This window comes from Numida meleagris, chromosome 4, assembly GCF_002078875.1.
Source record: "Numida meleagris isolate 19003 breed g44 Domestic line chromosome 4, NumMel1.0, whole genome shotgun sequence".
Lineage (NCBI taxonomy): Eukaryota > Metazoa > Chordata > Aves > Galliformes > Numididae > Numida > Numida meleagris.
The window spans coordinates 87,404,666-87,423,802 of NC_034412.1; the positions used below are offsets into that span (position 1 = coordinate 87,404,666).

At 38.2% G+C, this 19,137-nt stretch overlaps 1 protein-coding gene across 16 annotated transcripts in view; it reads right to left on the reverse strand.

Moving 5' to 3' along the window:
* ABLIM2 (actin binding LIM protein family member 2) overlaps positions 1-19,137 on the reverse strand; it is a 132,389-nt gene that overhangs the window by 80,704 nt on the left and 32,548 nt on the right. For 13 of the 16 annotated variants that reach the window (XM_021395347.1, XM_021395340.1, XM_021395346.1 and 10 more), the window contains exons 2-3: positions 15,126-15,269; positions 1,902-2,085 (exon numbers count right to left, since the gene is read on the reverse strand). In XM_021395347.1, the coding sequence (XP_021251022.1) occupies positions 1,902-2,085; positions 15,126-15,269 (328 nt within the window). Of the gene's footprint in view, positions 1-1,901; positions 2,086-13,349; positions 13,499-15,125; positions 15,270-19,137 lie in introns of those variants that run through there. The other 3 variants (XM_021395344.1, XM_021395335.1, XM_021395343.1) reach the window with 2 other exon arrangements.

Sequence of the window (19,137 nt, forward strand, 5' to 3'; positions counted from 1 at the left end):
GGTATTAAGCTGCTAGGTACAGGCATAGAATCATCATAGAACAGCTTGGGTTCAAAGAGACCTTAAAGATCATCCTGTTCCAACCCCCTGCTGTGGGCAGGGTTGCCAACCACAAAATAAGGCACTAGATCAGACTGCCCAGGGCCCCATCCAACCTGGCCTTGAACACCTCCAGGGATGGGGGATCCACAAGTTCTCTGGGCAGCCTGTGCCAGCATAGGTACATGCTAGGCACGTGAACTAGGCCCTAGTTCGTTTGGCAGGAAAGTAGAAACAATGAGTTTTATTTTCCTCTTAGTCAAAGAAGTACCTCACTTCACAGAAGGTACCAGTGCTAACAAGAATTGTAGAAGAACTGTAACACTGACAGGCTGCAGGGCAAGAGTGTGTACAGTCCACATGTAACTCATGAGTGCCACAATTAGCCACTTAAACCATTCTACCTCCTATTAAATATACATATATGTTTAAGTTTGTTATCTTTACTCTTCATGTTTGTTTAAACTATCCAAAAGTAAAAATCTACTTATGTTTGCAGAATCTGAAAAGACATAATTTAATCTAACAAAAGCTTATCAGTCTAGGACACTTCCCCTTAATACGACTAATTAACTATTTTTGCAATTGGTAGATTCAAACAACACAAACATCTTGCCATGACACACGGCTGTTCTGGAATTTGAAGCAAGCCCTGTTTTTGTGTCGGAACAGGAGGACATCTGAGCTCATCCATCTGATGAACTGGGTAGATTCGGTTGCCATACGGCCACAGAGACAGAGATCCTTTGGACTGCCCAAGTGTCTGAATACGGCACCAGCAGATACAGCATCTATAATGCAATGCACTGATGCCCTTCTACTCACAGCACTGCAGCCTGTACTTTCTCTTACTATTTGAGGTTGCTTTCCAGTGTTGCTACAAGCTCAAATTTAGACAGAAAAATTGTTAAAGCAGTTACTTCAAACTCTTGCCACAACAATGCATTTCAGGGAATCATAGAATGGCTTGGGTTGGAGGGGACCTCAAAGATCATTTAGTTCCAACCTCCAGCCATGGGCAGGGTTGCCGACTGCACTAGATCAGGTTGCACAGAGCTCCATCCAACCTCGCTTTGAACACCTCCAGGGATGGTGGCATCCAGAACTTCTCTGGGCAGCCTGTTCCTGAAGTTTCCTGAAAGTCCGACATACATACAGTTTCTTCCTGAAGTTTGTGCTATTTCCATAGAAGAAAATTAAGCTATAGTTGCAAGGAACATCAACTGCCTGTACTTCAGAGCTGCAAAGATTGCCACCCTCATCAGATCACAGTGGGAAATGATCCCACTGACCTCCATCAGGCATCTCATGGAGGGGACATCTTGTGTGCTGTGTCACTTGTCACCTACATGCCTGCTGGAGACTCTTGGTGAAATCCAACACACACATCGATGTTTGTGAGACCAGGACATTTCTGTCCTATTTTAAGTGACTACTGCAATTTCTGGGAAGAACTGTGATATTTTGGTTTAAGTCTACTCACACAGTATCTGTTTGGATTTCCTAGGACACAGGCATTGACATCTAAACACCATGTAAACTTCAGCCAACAAAACGCAAAATAGCAGGCACTGGAGAAATCAGGCTGAATATCTGGGGCAAAATGTCTGACTGGAGAGATAGTGGCAGTTTCTCAAGTACCTTGAAAACTTCACATATAAAATGTTATTAAACAGAAATAGAATTAAAAAATAAAAGAGGTACTCTGAATTTGGATTTTAAAAATCTGCTCCTTAAAAAGTAGCAGATATAATAGAAAACTGAACCTAATTTTTTCACCTATACACTATCAGTTCGAATGCCTGGCATTAGTCTTTCAAAATCTGTTTTTTAAATGAAATACAACTTCACAGAACACATACCTGCAAACAGCACACACAAAACAGTCTGGGTGATAGGTTTTGCCCAGTGCTGAGACCACTTCTCCCTCAATGAATTCATCACAACTGAAGCACCGTGTGCCATAGAGTCTCTGGTAGTCCAAAGTACAGATGTAGTCCCCCTGTCTCACAAAAAATCCTCCTTGAGCCAGGTCACATCCACAAGCTGCAGGAAGAAAAAAAGCAGATTCAGAAGGCTGAAAAAGGAAAGCTCTCTAAGATAAAGCTGATCAGCATAATTCCTAGCAGAGTATTTTACTACTTCAGTACGTGGGCTTACGATCACAGAACAGTTGTATATCTGAAAAGCACTGCTTTTACAGTATATTACATCAGTCATCTATTTTGTACACTAATAGTTTAGAGTCAATCTTTGCAAAAACACTAACTTCAGTGCAGATACTGCCAGTGCAGAGTAAAGTCTTACGGAGTTAAGTACAGGGCTGGCATATACAGTACTCACAATTAAATTTAATAGGTTACAGGAAATGCATAAAGGGTATAAACCTTCAAAATTCAAAGCACCGATGTTGAAATGAATCATAGAATGCCTTGGTTTGGAAGGGACCTTAACGATCACTGAGCTCCAATCACCTGCTGTGGGCTGGTTGCCTCCCACCAGATCAGGCTGCCCAGGGCCCCACCCAACCTGGCCTTGAGCATCTCCAGGGATGAGGCATCCACAGCTTCTCTGGGCAGCCTGGGCCAGTGTATCACCACCCTTTGGGTAAAAAAAAGTCTCAGAGATTACTCTACAATTGCTCAACAGTCTTCCTGGATACAAACAGTACTAAAATACTGCTCCCACTAAGCACAGGGTCTGGTGTGCACGGCAACTGCTGTCAATGTCCGTGACAGCTTACAGAATTTTTTAAAATAGATCTTATGTTTACTTGATAAGTGTCACACAGCAAGTACGAATTGAAGGGATCTCCACAGCCATCTGCTCCTGGTAAAAGTAGAATTTTTAATCCTATCTATCATTTTATCACATTAAAGCTGAATGTGTAGGAAAGGGTTAAAGTTGATTTACCAAGTGTTTGTGAGACTTTGCAAGAGGCTTTCTCTGTTGCACCTGGGATGCAGATAGGCTGACATTCTGAGATTATAAAATAGGAAAGAGACAACAATCTGGCTGAAGTCATGCAGATGTAGACAGAGATGCAGAAGATGGCCCCCATCCGTAATGATCAAAATATTTGAAAACCTACCAAAACTGACTTACAAGGAGAACAGAAATTCAAAATGGTGGTTCAGTCACTGTGACGAGCACTACTTATTTGTTGTATGTTTTTTAAAAGTAGTATCCCTATTCATACCAAAGCCTGTTTTCCATACCAGAATCTGTCATCTTGCATGTAAACAATGAGAAACAGGTCCAGCAAGCATGCTTGAGGCACGAAGTAAAATATTCATGACACAGAAAACTCCAGAAAGCATGGGATCCTGTCATCTTTTATTCAAAACCAAATCCAATCAGTTCTCTTTTTTATCACCTTTCTTAATAGCACAGGCGGCTCAACAGCATCTTGGTGTTTTAATCTTCCCCTCTGGGAATGGCCCTTAACCATTAAATGACAGAAAACAATAATCATGCTGACAACGCTTTAGTATATGATCAAGAATCTTTACTTAATTTACCTTACATCCTTGTGAACCAAAGTAATTCCAATTACATTGCATTTGCCAGGGATAACAACTATGGGATGGATAATTTGTATTGCAATGCATTGTTCATGTGCCTCACTTCACAAACTTAGTATATGTTCAATAACGTTTTTCTTCCTCAACATTACATAAAGTCCCTGCTCCAATGTGTAGTAAGGATATGCTTTTTATACAGACTCCTCACAAATACCACAGGACTCGCTAAGTGTGACAGGTTTCCTTCTGTTGATATATTTCACCTAAATATGTACTGGCAATAAAAAAAAAAAAAAAGCACAAATCAGTGGTGCTTTTAAGATGCTGGTTAGCAGCATGCTGAGCATATACTAATTACACAACAGTTCTAAATTGTATCAAACAGCGTTTAAATTTGTCAAGAAGATTACAAGTAAAGAAATCAAAGGACATAGTTAGACATCTGAGCAAACGTGGGTGGTTACAGCCCTGTCACTACTGCTAGATGGGGCCTGGTTTCACACTGAAAATTTGAGAGCTGCTCAGAAAGTAATGCCTTCTATTTTATCATGTTGGCCCAGGACATCAGAAGTGGATGATGGTGATACGGCAGTAGAAGATGGACATTGCCACCATTACTTTTTCCGTTATATTTTCTTGCTGTGCAACAGATGGCAGCAGAGGGGCAATAAAATGGATTCTGACATGGAATAGCAGATGAAGCAGACATGTGCCACGGAGAAAAAATGGCACTCACTGACATTCATCGACGCTTTCTGAATGTTTATAGAGACCAAACAGTGGATGTGAGCACGAGCATTGGACTGCATGGGCAACATTTTCCTAACAAAAATGCCACCATCTCAGCTGTGAAACAGTGGGTCACCTCAGGTGGTACAGGTTTTTATGAGCACAGCATGCAGGCTCTTGACCATTACTGGTGAAAATGAATAGTTAATGGTGGTGACTGTGTTGAAAAATAGTTCTTTGTAGTTGGCATGTTTCTCTACAAAACAGTGTTACTGTGCTCTTTGTAACTGTTGTGTTTTCTATGGAAATAAACAGGAAGCATTAATTTCAGAGCAACCTATGTATTTTTCTTTCCCAGAGGCAAAGGTTGCAATTACCTTGACTTCTTATGTATCACTCCACAGCAATTTGTATTAATGCAAAGTGGGGAATCGGGACATTAAGGGGAGATGGATGCCTTGAGACACCCAAAAGGGATTTATTTCGAAGATGCAATGTGAAATGTCTTCCATGCAAACGTGAACAACAACAACAACAAAAAATCCTGAGTGGCAGAAGGAAAGGAAAACTTGCAAATGTTGGCAGTCATGGAGCTACAAGTCATTAGTGGTTTGAGTAACAAAGATTGCAGTGTGCCAAGTAGGTCCTGCAGAGCTAGCTAGTATCAAAGATGCTATACCTTGTGAGACCTCATGTAGCACATAGCGTGCAACTTGCTCAGTTATTTTCACAAAAGACTGATTCACACCAGAGCAGGTGTAAGCGTGGCTATCAGGATGACATGTAGAAAGAAAACTTATTTTAAGAGACAAGCAGAACTTTGTTTGTTTAGCCTACCAAACCCCACACCTTAGGAAACAAGAAGTTAGGAAACCCTGGCCATGAACAAATAGAGGCTGAATACAATAGAAATGTTTATAACCACCAGGGGAAGAAGTTTTTGAAACAGCATTCCAGTAAGAAAGAAAAAAGATGGGAAAAACAGCCTCAGATCTTTCTGGCTTCTGAATGATGTCTGAGCAATATTAAAAAGGGATTATTAAATGTGGTTACTGCATTAGTGTTTATTTAAAGTATAAAAGAGATATCACAGGACCATGAAAGTGTGAGACAGGCTCAGATGGTAATAGAATTATATGTTTATAAATATATACATTAAATTTCTCAGATATTTGATACTTTAAATACCACCCATGAAATGCAAATATCAACATCTTAGAATGTATTTCTTTCATTTAATACTCCTGTTAGTTACACAGAAGCATCTGGCATCCTCCATAAAATCAGCACTTAGTAAATGTTATATCATAATGATATACCTGAACAGTTTTATTCAGCTGTTGCCTCATAATGCAAAAACTTTCAAGTTCTTGAATTCTATGGTTACAATGGAAAGTGCATAGGAAGTAAGGAAAGAGCCTTATTTATAATTTTTCCCATTGAGAATAGTAGCTTCTGTGTATTATCATAATAGAAATACACTGACATAAATAGATTACAGTAAAAATTTTTTTGGAAACAATTAGATCTATAACAAATTGAATTGCCTCTACTGGTCAACATACTTATTCTTCTGTGGAGATTTGATAACCTTTTCCGCTCACCAAGGCTATTACTTCTCCTGAAGTACATCAATATGACTACTGATTCAATTTAGTACAAGAGCATTTTTACAGCAGAGGATTATAATTTTCTTGCCTATTTCTTTCCTAAACCCAGCTGCTCTTTTGTCAGTAAAAATCTAAATTGTAAAGATTGCAGCTGAAGCAATCTGACACGTGCAATATTGAAGAAAAGTTTTCTTTTTATCATTTCTGCTTTTAAATGAAGACGGGCTTTTCATGCAAAAATGCCAGGTATGCTGTAAAATAATTCATCACAGGGAAATGCTGGGATGAAAAGAGTTCAAACAGGCTTAGCCATCACACAACAGTTTTCCTTCTGTATCAGTAATATCACTTTCAATACAAGTTTTTCAGTGTCTTAGCATTCCAATGTCATTTTATCAAGTCTTGATGCCACACTGGTCCCCTTAATTTAAATTCTAGCCAATAATCATTAGTCTCTTGAGAATTTTCCTCTAAACTAATTCTCCATAAGCAAAACTCCTAAACAAGAGACTCCATTACATTTTTTTTCCCACAGAAATACAAACAGAATGGGCTTTTGGCCTTTTGTAAGCTGAGAAAAAGTAGACCATTAGGCTTCTCTCCAATACAGTGCCATTCCCCTATCCTGCTGCTTATGTGGGCAGGGAGCCCCTCCCAATCTGGGCTGATCCTGCACACCTGCAGAAATGAGAAATCAGGGAAATGAAACCTGAAGGGAAACCTGAAGGGTGTTTGAGGAGCACATTCGAAGGTAACTACTAGATCTCACTCTTCTTGGAGAGGAAATCAGTGTTATGTCACAGATCCACTCCCACCCAACACTTGTCATCCAAAATGAGTATCTGGAGGTAGGGTTATTTAAAACCTAGAAGCAGCTTTCCACTATTTCAGAAATTCTTCTTAGTGAAGAAAGGAAAGCATTGCAAATGCAGCACTTGAGATAAAGAGAAAGAAACACTGAGAAACGCATCTGCTTGTCTTGGTGTTACCTTGCACACCATGGCAATGCCCCATGCTGAGTGACACTGTGGCACTGAGGGACATGGTTTAGTGGGCACGGTGGCAATGAGTTGATGGTTGGACTAAAGGCTCTTAAACGTCTTTTCCAACCTTAATGATTCTATGCTGAACAGTCACTGACTCCAGGAGCAATTTTTAAGTACTGAATAAATAAGCATCTGCTTCTTGTGAAGGTATTTGGCAGCCATCCAGCACCAGGACATGGTGGGAGATGTGTAAGGGATGGGAGGTGCACTGCCTCTGCAGAGGGTACCTCAGGATGGCTTCTCTCACAGCTCAACATTTCCACTCATGAAGACGGTTTTCAGTGACCTGACTCTAAAATAATTCACCCAGATCCAAGAGGTTTGTCTATTTGCTAAGAAGGTGGCTAGTTTTTCCCCAGGCTGGTGTCTGTAACAGCATCTTGAGCACTATCATTTACGCTGTGTGATTTCACGGGCAATCTAACTCCATAATCCTTAATGGCTAGCGCATCACATCAGGGCTACAGTCTGTAAAAATAAATAGCAGCTATAGCAATTAATTAGGGCACTTAAAGCACATTGCTAGCCCCACTACTGTGTGTCATCCATATTGTATTTGTACTGTACAAATATAGAACACATCTCTACTTTCCCTGCTTTCAAATGAGCCTAGTGAAGATAGATTAATTTTTTGGCTGTGTGCTGTGTCCCAAGAGGCCCAGAAGATGCTGTACTTGCTGTGCTGCTCTATACTACAGCAGCTGTGACACTAAAACGCACAGGTTGCCTTGTCATCCAAACAGCACTGTTTAACTTTCAGCCTGCTAAAAAGACAAGTATTTTGTTTATCAACCTGCAGGCGCATGTATGAAGTTGTTGTTTTTTTTGTTGTTTTTTTTTAAACATTCTTTACTCTCCCCTTGTTGCCTTACATAAGCAAGCAGGCATCTATCCAACACAGGAGAGAGAGGCAGAATCCCCGAAAACAAGAGAAGGAAGAAAAAGCCAATCATAACATGACAGGCTAAGCAAGGGGAAAAAAAACCTCTGCTTGTCCAACAGTTAAATAAGTTTAAGTTCGTTTCTAGTATTTCCCCTCTGTCTCTGAGATGGATCCCAGTGGCCGACTAAATCCCAAGAACAAAACACTGCGTATGCTACTGACATAATTTACTTTGGGCAGAAAAGTAGCATTGATGCAGTCTAGGACCCCATTCTCCAAAAAGCCCATTATTATTTCTGGAACATTTCTCATGGCCACTCTGCCCATGAGAAACAATAGCAATCATCTGGCAAGCTTCCACTGCTACCACTTTGACTTAACTTCAAACTGACTTGCAAGTAATTTGCAGCAGTTCAGACTAGTTTCCATTAGACAACTGACTGTGATGCTCTTCTTTCTGCTCTGGTGCTGATGAGTCCAGGTAAGCTTTCCACAAAGGTTTTAGGAATGTCTTCCTCCTCCATCTGTAAGCTTAATGGTCACATGAAGTCTTCATGTGACTATTATCCCACTTGCTGCCTTGGTCAATAAATATCTGAAACTGTGATAATAACTGAGAACTGTGGGAACATATCTTATCCGTCGCGCAGCATTTCCCCATACATGTGTAGCATTACTGAAAGCATAGCTCCCAAGCTAGCCTGGCAATTATACCCATCCATTAATTTGTGGGTACACAGTTCAGCACAGGAAAACCCTTAGCGATTCTGAATGAACTTAAGAGACTAACAAAACGTTAAAGATTCAGGTGCACTAATTAACTGAAGAAGAGTTTGGGGAGTTTCCTGTGCATTACGTAATTTGACTTCTATAGTTTATCAGAACTACATATCTAGTAATTTTTGTGTTAGAAAGTACACATCCATTTTCCATTTCCTTCTTGGAAAACAGGATTTCCCAGTAGCTTAAAGACAGAGTAATTACCCAATAAAAGCTCTTATGTAGTGCTGCAGGTGAAAGAGAATACTATGTATGTGGTTATTTCAGTGTTACCAGAACAACCTCCAGGAAAACCAGAAAATATGTCTGCTTTGTATTGATTTACTATTTTGAGGAACCAATCTGATTATTTTTAATTTACAAGCAAGCTAAAAAGATTTAAGAAACAGAATAATGCACTTTCAGCCATTTTATAACTCGTAGCACCTTTGGCTGCTCTGATAAAATACTGCAGTCATTTGCTAAGCCAATTAAGTCAGCATGCTTGTTGCAGGCTTTTTTTTTTTTTTTTTTAAAGAAACAATAGTTTTGCTCTATGTGAAACTATTTAATATTTTCTAATTTTCCATAATCAGGCTTTGGGTATCAGTTACAAGTTTGCAAATTGAGTGCTTAACCTGACTATGCACAGATATGGCAGATTGTCTGGTGTTAATGAGACACACGAAAAGCAGGAGGTGGAATAACACCATGATCACAGTTACAAGTTTTACACAACAGCTTTCAGGTCTCCATGCAGACTTCACCTCACCTTGGTACACTGAAATGCCCACTGACTACTTAAGTGTGCTGCCCGTATCCCTGCTGTACTTCCCTGTGAAAGGATGTGCTACAGACGGAAAGTTCCCCACCACAGAGGAAAATTTGCACTGACATCTTTTGCGTGGGTAGAAACTCTACCCTAAGAAGAGAACTTCAGGAATTCAATAGAATTGCAAGCTCTTCATGGGGGTGACAATATCTAATGTGGGTTGAAATTATGTATGCTCAGAATTGCCTCATCTGAATAATAACTTAAGTGCTTCCAAAGTTTATGTTTCCATCCAACACTTTATTTAATGAACTTCAAGCATCATTTTTAAATGACTTCAGTTGAGAATTTCTGCACATTGGCTGTATCTGTGGTTTGGATTGTCCCCCAGAAGTTTCTGCTATTCTTTGAAAATTTCATCCATGTTTTTACGAGCACTGGTAACTGGAAAAAAGAAAACATCTCTCCCATTTATAAGAAAGGGAGGAAGGAGGATCTGGGGAACTACAGGCTAGTAAGCCTCACCTCTGTGCCTGGGAAGATCATGGAACAGATCCTCCTGGAAGACATGTTATGGCACATGAGGGACAAGCAGGTGATCCGAGACAGCCAGCACAGCTTCACCAAGGGAAGGCTGTGCCTGACCAATCTGGTGTCTTATTATGATGGAGTGATGGCATTGGTGTCCATTGGTGGACAAAAGGCACGCAACTGATGTCATCTACCTGGACTTGTACAAGGCCTTTGGCATGGTCCCCCACCACAGCCCTGCTGAGAAGGCAGCAAGCTTTATTTTACACTAAAGACATATAATATCTCAGAAAGTGTCTTAAATGATTTGAATGGGAAAGCAAAAAAAAAGTTCTGGGTTGCTGTGATGAATGGTTAAGAAAGAAATATTACAAAGATATTTCTTTTCCAGTACTTGGAACCATGATACTTTTAACCTAGTTTCTCTCACCACACTTTACAAATATTGGATAAATTCATGAAAGATACTTAAAAATATAAATCATGAGGTTCTAGATTAAATATACACCTTGAAACAAAGCTTTTGCTGAAATGCTGTTGTGAATGTTATACCACCAAAGCATTCAAGGCTGGTGAATGTTCTTTATGAATACAAAGAAAGGTTGCAACTAATATGAGTATGTGATTAAAGCAACAGAAAAGTTATCAATTACTCTGTGATAGTAAGAGTTCACTGTTTCTTTTTTCATATTTAATAAACACAATTTTTAATTATTGAGTTGTTTTTAGGAAGTTAATTATAAGCAATTTTTAAAGTTTAAGTTTAAAAATCTCAGAACCACAATAGAGAACCACTAGCCACTGCATTAGATCACTATTACACTAGCAGAAGTATAAAAAGTGTAAAACAAAAAAGTTAGCATGACATTGGTAAGTCAGCCCCACACTACCATGCTGTTGGAAATGTAGGTTTTTCCTATTACACCAAGTTAGCATGATCTGGGATTACAAAATCCTAAAGAACTTGGGCATGTTGCTGAGAGTACCTGATGGACAAGAGCCACCACGTTTCGTCCCAGTGCCCGAGATACCACAGATGCCATGAACCGGCACTGCTTTGCCAAAAGTTGGCACTCAGAAATCTTACTAGTGAGTTTCCCGTAAATGACTCTCATTCTGAAATGTGAAACCCCTTCTCTATGTCCAAACACCAGACCCTCAGATTACACAGCACTGTTTTCAGCACACCTATTTATATCCTAGCAGATGCGTTTGATCTAACGGACATATCACTCCTACTACCAAGTTACTTGATGTTTTTAACCTTTTCACTGAATATCCTGTTTTAGACCTTCAGATTAATATGGCTTCAGAACAAATAATATAAATTCAGAATGCAGTATATGTTCTAATGAAAAAAGCATGTTTGTGAGGGCTTTAATGATGGTATAAAAATCCAGTACGGGGCTCTTTCACAATTCCCAGGAAGCTGTTGTGTCACAAGATAAACATTGACTCATCTATCCAACTCCAGCTGAAGATATGAAACGTTCAAGGTTAACTAAACAAATAAACAAAAATACATGGGAAAAAAATGTACTTGAACCTGACTGCATACACATCAAGATAGCAATCCAGGGAATTTTGATTAGGGGTCAAGCAACATGACCTACAGACACTTTCATAGCGAAGCTGACATAGCACAATGGCCACTTCAAGCTTCGTTTCACTGAAGATGGAACCAGTTAAGGACAGATTCGAGTTATGGTTCATCTTATGTGTTTTGCAGAACTTCCCTACTTAACGAAGGTGGAAGCTGCATGATTATTGCATACAAGTAAATTTGCAAACACACCGGATTTTCTGTTATTTTTTCTTCTAGAATGACCATATAAAATACTGTAAAGTATGTTTTCTGGTTTTATGTAAAGCTATAGTAATCATATTATCCATACCCCTTACCTGGGATTTGATTCAGACTTCCAAGATTTCCTAAATACTGTGTTTGACATAGGTTACAGTTACTTTGGAAATGCTATATGCTATTACACCATAGAAAAATGAAAAAAAATGAAAAACACTCCTAGAACAATGTGATTTCTATCTTTATGAAGGACCAAAGAGGCTATTCAGGCGAGTATTCACCTATCCTACCTACAATTTTACATTAGTGCCTCTAAGGATTTGCTAAATTATGCTGTTGTAAACGCGCACTAGGGTATATGCCTAATACAATATGCTATCTGAGAAGCAGTCCTGACAGATACCCTCAGAATGAACTAGACAACTCAATTAGTTTGATAGTCTGAACTGTCAATGTTTTACCACCTCTTCTTGTTTTCCTTGGTGCTTTCATTACAGCAGTAGGAAATAATACGGGAATTTGCAAATAGAGGAAATAAAGCTTTTGAAGTCTAACAAATAAAATGTTTGTCTTGTATTTCAAAGCCATTTATTTCTATTGTAACTACACTTACTAAATGTGATTAAAGTGGAAAAAATTTTAGAGACTGAGCTAAAAAATTTGATGTGAAACTTGGTGACACATTCCCCACAGCATTTTACTAGCAGATTACTTGTGCATTGTGCATCTTAACAATAAATAATTTATATAAACAAATGTGAGGATAAGTCTTATTTCTGATTGAGCAATACTAGCAGGTCTTCACTGAATTGCCAGTAGAATTTTTCACCTGGGTGCGTGTCTCACATTCTTGAATAAGTACAAGAATCAATCATCACTTGACAACTTTTCTTAGATTTCTTTAGAAACTTTATCAGAGGAGATTAGAAAGAAATGGATGGAAATGAGTGCTTTTTTACTAACGTTCCTTAGTTTTGGACAGTTATATAATTTAAATATGAAAGGCACCTGCACACATGCTATTACCATTCTGATCATTTCTGGAATTCACAATCATTCAGGGGGTTTGGAACTAGATGAACTTTGAGGTCTCTTCCAACCCAAGCCATTCTATGATTCTTATAGGAATAATCAGATTACAATGTAGTGATATAGAAAACTACCTTTCATACCCTAATAATAAATACCTACATTGTTCTGAAATCTCATAGTTTACCCAAAACTCCAACACTATCCAATAAATGATTTCACAATTCACACACATTCAAAACATTTCATGTGACTTCTTTCTGTACAATATCATTTGTGACACAAGTCATTTAAAAAGACTTCCAGTACTTCTAGACAGCTCTCAAGACATGCTTAGTTGTACTTCTTCACAGTCCCTTGGCTAGTTTATGGTCTTCAACATCTATGCATGTGAAGAAACAATTTTCTGCAGTCTTACGAGAAGCTTAAGCAAGGTTGTCTGACGAAGGCTATGGAATGATTTAATATGAAGGCAGTCAACCTAAGAACACAAGAGGCATACAGCTCTTCCAGCCCACACCCAGGTTTATCCGTCCCAGGACAGTCCTGCCACTGCAGTGGACAGGCATGCCCTCTCGAGGTTGCAGATTAAGAAAGAGAGGGCAAACTGCATGGCTGAATACCTTCAAAATTATGCATCCCAGGGAGGAGTCAACTGTAATGTAAATACATTCTCAGGGTAGTCAGTCATCCTGCCCATGCACAAAGGACCAGTAGCATGACAGAAGAGGGTTTCAGAAAAGGGGCTGTGGCATGAATCTCTCCTCCAAGTCTAAAAGAAGATAAACGGTCAACTGACGAAAAGAATTGAGTATCTTTTTTTTTTTTTTTGCTAAATCCTAACACATTTTTTTAATCCTCTGATTTAAGTGCATGATTAAACACTGAAATCACATTTCTTGAACCTCATTTTTTCCCCATGTTATATAGCAAAATGTATGTTCAGTGCTCTATTCTGATTCTAATCTCATCTCACATAACAACAAGGTAAATCCATGCTGGAAAGCAACATAAGGTTCTCAAAATAACAAAACCAGAAACAAAATAAGAACAGATACCAGAAGTATGTTAGTTAATTGATGGAAGTCCTTGAAAGGTGATAAAACTAATTATGCCATTTTAATAATGAGGGAGAAAAAATAAAGAAAATCCACATGTGCAAACTTTGCATTTAGCAAAAGAATTAATACCAAGAAGCAGCCTACCCATGTGCTAGTTTGGAGGCTGATGTGTGGCTGACAGAGCTACCCAAATTACTGCTTGTTAATATAGTGGGGTAGTTTGTAGTTCTCATTTTATCGGAGGTCTGCCTGAAGTGAGCAATACAGTTTCTACATTCTTCTTTTTTTTTTTTTTTTTGTACAGTGAAAAAAATATCTCAGTACTGCCTAGATTGGGGACTAGTGAAAGTTTCAGACTCAGCTTGCTGCATTTGTGGGTGACCTGCCAGCCTGTGAAAGGACATGAAAATGAAATGAAAACATGAATGAAGAAACGAACATGAATGAAACTGGTTTTGTATTGTTCCTTCCAAAGGACTTGTCAGTCTGTTTTGTCAGATCTGTATAAAAGTGGACTTGGGTCTCATGAAGGTAATTATATGCAGCACATAACAGTATGTTACTGAGACTTCATGCAGAAAACAAGACTGCTGAATAGCAGAATATTTGTTCTCCTACAGAGTTGGTCTGCAAAGCCACATTTGTATTTCTAAGTGGTGTAACAAGAATGCATAAATGCCATTCTAAGTACAGCTTAGTGATGAAGTAGGTTATCCGGTAAATGTCAGTCAACATTCTACCCATTTGTACACTCAAAAAAATTAGACCTTCCAGGTAATCTTCCATGTACCTACAGAATGCATGTCTATTGATTAATTCCCAGTTTCTTTGCCAGACACTTACTACTTCCACCATCTGCAACATGTCAAGATTAAATAATTTCCAGGTGACATTCTGGAGTAAAGCAAAAAGCTAAGCCCCCATAAAGGAAAAGCACAGTCAGTCACAGCAGGGTTCAGGCATCACAGTGTGACAGAAGACTGTCTGAAAAAATGAGGCAATAGCCTACCCCACTGAATACATTAGAAAGCTGGAAGAGAGCTAACCTCCGTGTTTCTCCTAGCCCGATACTATGCTTCATTACCACTTCTCCCAGCCTGCTCTTCTTCAGATCCTAACTGCACAGTAAACTCGATAGTTTTATATGCATTCAAAACATACTTCACTTTTAGGACTTAAGATGTTTACAGTATTACAGTAAGCAATTGTACAGTTTACAGTAGATTCTTTCAGGAATGGATTGCATTGCAAAATATTTTTATGAAGTTTCCAGTACCATGAAGTCACATTCCCAGTGTTAATGCACTATGTACAGTAACAGCTGTTACAAACACTTACCTTTGCAAACAAAGCACTTAATATGGAAATACTTGTTCTGAACTCTCAAAACTTCTCCTTTGCATGGTTTTCCACAGGTATTGCAGAGAATTGCAGTACTTGATGGCTTCTCCAGTTGGCTATGTACAGCCTGTGGTTGTGAAACTGCAAGAAAAAGAAAAGGTAGAAGGTTTTAAAGGCCATGAGATGCATAACTGTAAAAAAAAAAAAAATCTTCTTTAACATCTACAAATTCTGGCAGTTAATACTCGAGACAAATCAGGTCATGTAGATCAAACAGTTTTAACTTATACTATTAGCCAGCATAGGAGAAAAGATCAGCTAAATAAGCCAAGACTCTTCTTTTTCTGTAACATTCAAATCTCATGCCTGCAAACATTTAAATCATAAATATGAATTACAGAAGAAAGAATCCAGCTGATCAAGTCTTGAGAGCTTCTGCTTGAATTTCAAGAAATGCTTCGTTTGTTCTTTTCAGAAAGTCAAAATTATAGGTGAAAGCTATTGTTTTTATGCAAAATACTGTTAATGTGATTTAGTAACATTACACTGTGAGTTATTCCAATTCAAAGTAATTGATTTTTAATTGATGTTAAGATAAAAATATATTTGTAAATGTTTTGAATTTATACTTTGAAACATTAACATGTCTATAAATACAGTGTAACCGATGATTAAATAAAAATCTATTTTGTAAGAAAAAATGATTTCAAGAGATTATGTTCATCTAGATCAATAAAACATGAAATGAATTAAAAATTTGCTGCCATCTTGTGATGTAAATTAGAAATTGCATTTATTGGACTGTTAATTTAACCATATAAATTGACATTTCAATGTATTATGCAGAACAAGTGAGATATGATCATGTTCTTGCAATTCTGCTGCCACACATGCACGATAATTTTATTGCAGTGTACTAAGCAAGTATCTAGCAGCCACCATCAAGTCTGTTAACTGTAATGAAGCTGTACTATAACTCAGCAGACAGCCTTTTTTTGCAGATGAAGAAAAACTAACAGAATAATTTAAGGCAAACATTAAGTAAATTATATAGTCAATGACATTCTTCTTTAATGAAGCGTGTTTATTGTAAGGTTGGATTGCTTATTTCAAAGTGTTTTTTTTTTTTGTTTTCCACAATTACTTCAAAATAAGCTTAACAACATTGAGCATTTTCTCATAGGCCAATAAACAAAGTATGAACAGGAATCAGGTGCATTTCTCTTTCAGCATTTCATCAAGGGATAACAATACTGCTGCACCACACTTTTCTACCATTAACACTGAAAAACCCATCTGGAAGTAGATTTCTCTGTATGGCAGCTGCCACATGATTAATAAATTTATACAAGGCTGAGTTAAACTCAGATTAGCTAATATCTTTAGATTCTATTACTACCACAACATCAAAGTTATTATTTCAGAAGAAAAAAAAAAGACTTCTGGAAAAAAAAAAGAAAAAAGATGGAAAAATGTCACATAATTTATTTTAACAAAAAGAAAATTAAAAAAAACACAGCAATATCTGAATCTTCACCATATGTAGCATTGAAACATAAAGTCTCGGATGGTACTGCCACTATAAGTGTGTATGATAAGAAATGATACTAAAATCTGTAATGGAGCACCATTAGTTCTGTTTGGGAACGCCTGTTCTTGCTGCTCTTCTTTCTCTCTTCACACCCTCAGCTTCACCACCCAGTTGTCTAAAAGACCTTTCCATGTCCACAAACGTAAAGGAGTCACTATTTCAGTGAGATGCAGAGCCTCCCCATGCAATCTTCCACGGCAGTTTCTGGCAGTTTTGCCCAAACGGGTACGCTCTACTCCCATAAGCAGAAGAAGTGTTTGTTTTTCATTCAAAGGAGATGTATGGGATGGAGCTGCTTACAGCATTATTCACCACTTTTTAGCATTTTGCTCTGATGAAATTGCTCATTCTCTGACTGTCAAAAAGTTCTGCTCAAGGCAACATGAACTTTGGAACTACTACTGAAGCCCTGGTTATAATTAAATACATGTCCAATAAAAACAACACAGCACAACTAGCAATTAGGAGCTTACAGAAAGGCAGATGCTCAATCTTACACAAACAGCACACAGTTCAAGCTAATAATTATTCCCCAGGAGAAGACTGAGGAAACTTTGAACTTCACAGTGTGCAACTTTTGACATAAAGATTTCTCATTACTGCATCCTGTCCCAAACTATCCATCCTGAAATACTGTAAGAACCAATTCTGTAAGAAATTAAAACAAAGCATTTTCTTGAGTTACTTAGTACAGTAGAATCTTGCAGCTGTGAAGAAAGAGAGTTCTCTGTTACCTTACTACCTACTAAATCTACACGCGCGTGCTAACGAGCTACTTTCATTAGGACCATTGCCACACAGACCTCCAAAACTATTAAGAAGCATCAAATTCATAGCATTTAATTCATCAAAGACTGGACTTGAAAAGAGCTGACTGCACCCAGAGCACGTTGGCCTAGAAGAGGGACACAGAGGTGCCAGATAAACTGGCAGGGAGCCTTGCCGCAGCCTGCCAGGCCAAACTGATTGCTCCTTACTGGAGTCAATATATCGTCATCTTTTCAAAGAAACGTCACTTCTTCAAAGTGCTAAAACATTCTTCTTACACACACACAGAATTGCCCACTTCTACCCTCTCCCTCATCTTTTCCTGTCAAACGTGTTTCAGTACCTTGCTACCCTCTTAGTGAAGAATTTCCTCCAAATATCTAATCTAATCTTTTAGCTTAAAGCTATAACCCCTCGTCCTATCACTACACTCCCTGATAAAGAGTATTCCCTGGTTTTCCTCCAGGCCACATTTAGGTACCAGAGGGCTGCCACCAGGCCTCACCAGAGCCTTCGTCCTCCAGGATGAACAAGCACAGCTCCCTCAGTCTGTCTTTGGGGAAGAGCCTGAGTCCACAGAGTGCCACATTATCACTACAAAACTCTGCCATGGTGCCCCTGAGCACCCCACGCTGCCACCCTGGCACTAGGTTATGTTCCTATTATGTGTAACGTTGGCTGTACCCCTCTGGCAATGAGAAAGTGTAATGCTGCCTGCCCACTCTCTTGCTGTGTACCTGGCAGTTCAACGCTGCACATCTGTTCTTCTTAAAAACACCATAAGGATTTCGTATTATGAATACTTTCTTATCAAGGTACAGAAAGAAAAAACTCAGATATAAAATGAATTATAAGAAAAAATTTTTCGATTAATAATTATTTTACTTTCCTCGCAGCTCAGACCTAAACTAACCAATGTTTCATACAAAAACCAATTGGGAATACAGCACCTCAGGCTCATTATAAAAAGATACTTTTGAAGACAGTTTAAATAAATATTCTTTATTCTAAGAAAATGACACAAAAATGACAGTTTGTTTATACTTGAAGGCTATTTTAAAATGTATTGTGCTTTATGTCCAAATTGCAATGATTGATACAATTTTGAGAAACTGTATTAGACACCTTGAAATTTTAACTTCCAGTGTAGTTTGAGTAATTTACCATATATTCACATGGTAATTTTCACCATTCTGCTTTCATGCCTTTGTATATCAAAATGAATCTTCAAAGGAGACATTACAATCAACATATTTAATGAGTAAAATAGTGAACTAATGATGGAATGCAATGATCTGAGACAACTCATCTGATCTCAAATGACTAAAGAGCTCATTGAAAGCTAAATGATTACATTATACCTTGGTTTGCAGAATTTAATGAAAACATAAATTCCTTTCTAAACTTTAAATGATTCTTTCTGTCTGGAAATACAAATGAATGCCTGATCCTCCAATTCTTGACTCCTCCCAGTTTCACAGCATTTAGCTCTAGCAGAGATATGTTTGGTTTTTCTTAAGTGTACAGTAAGATACATTCCTCACATAGATTTGCTTCTATTCTGTTTGCTCTAGACATATGCACTTGCTATAAGCACTATGAGGAAGAGAGGATAATGGTATCACACATTATTAAAGCTGCATTACACAC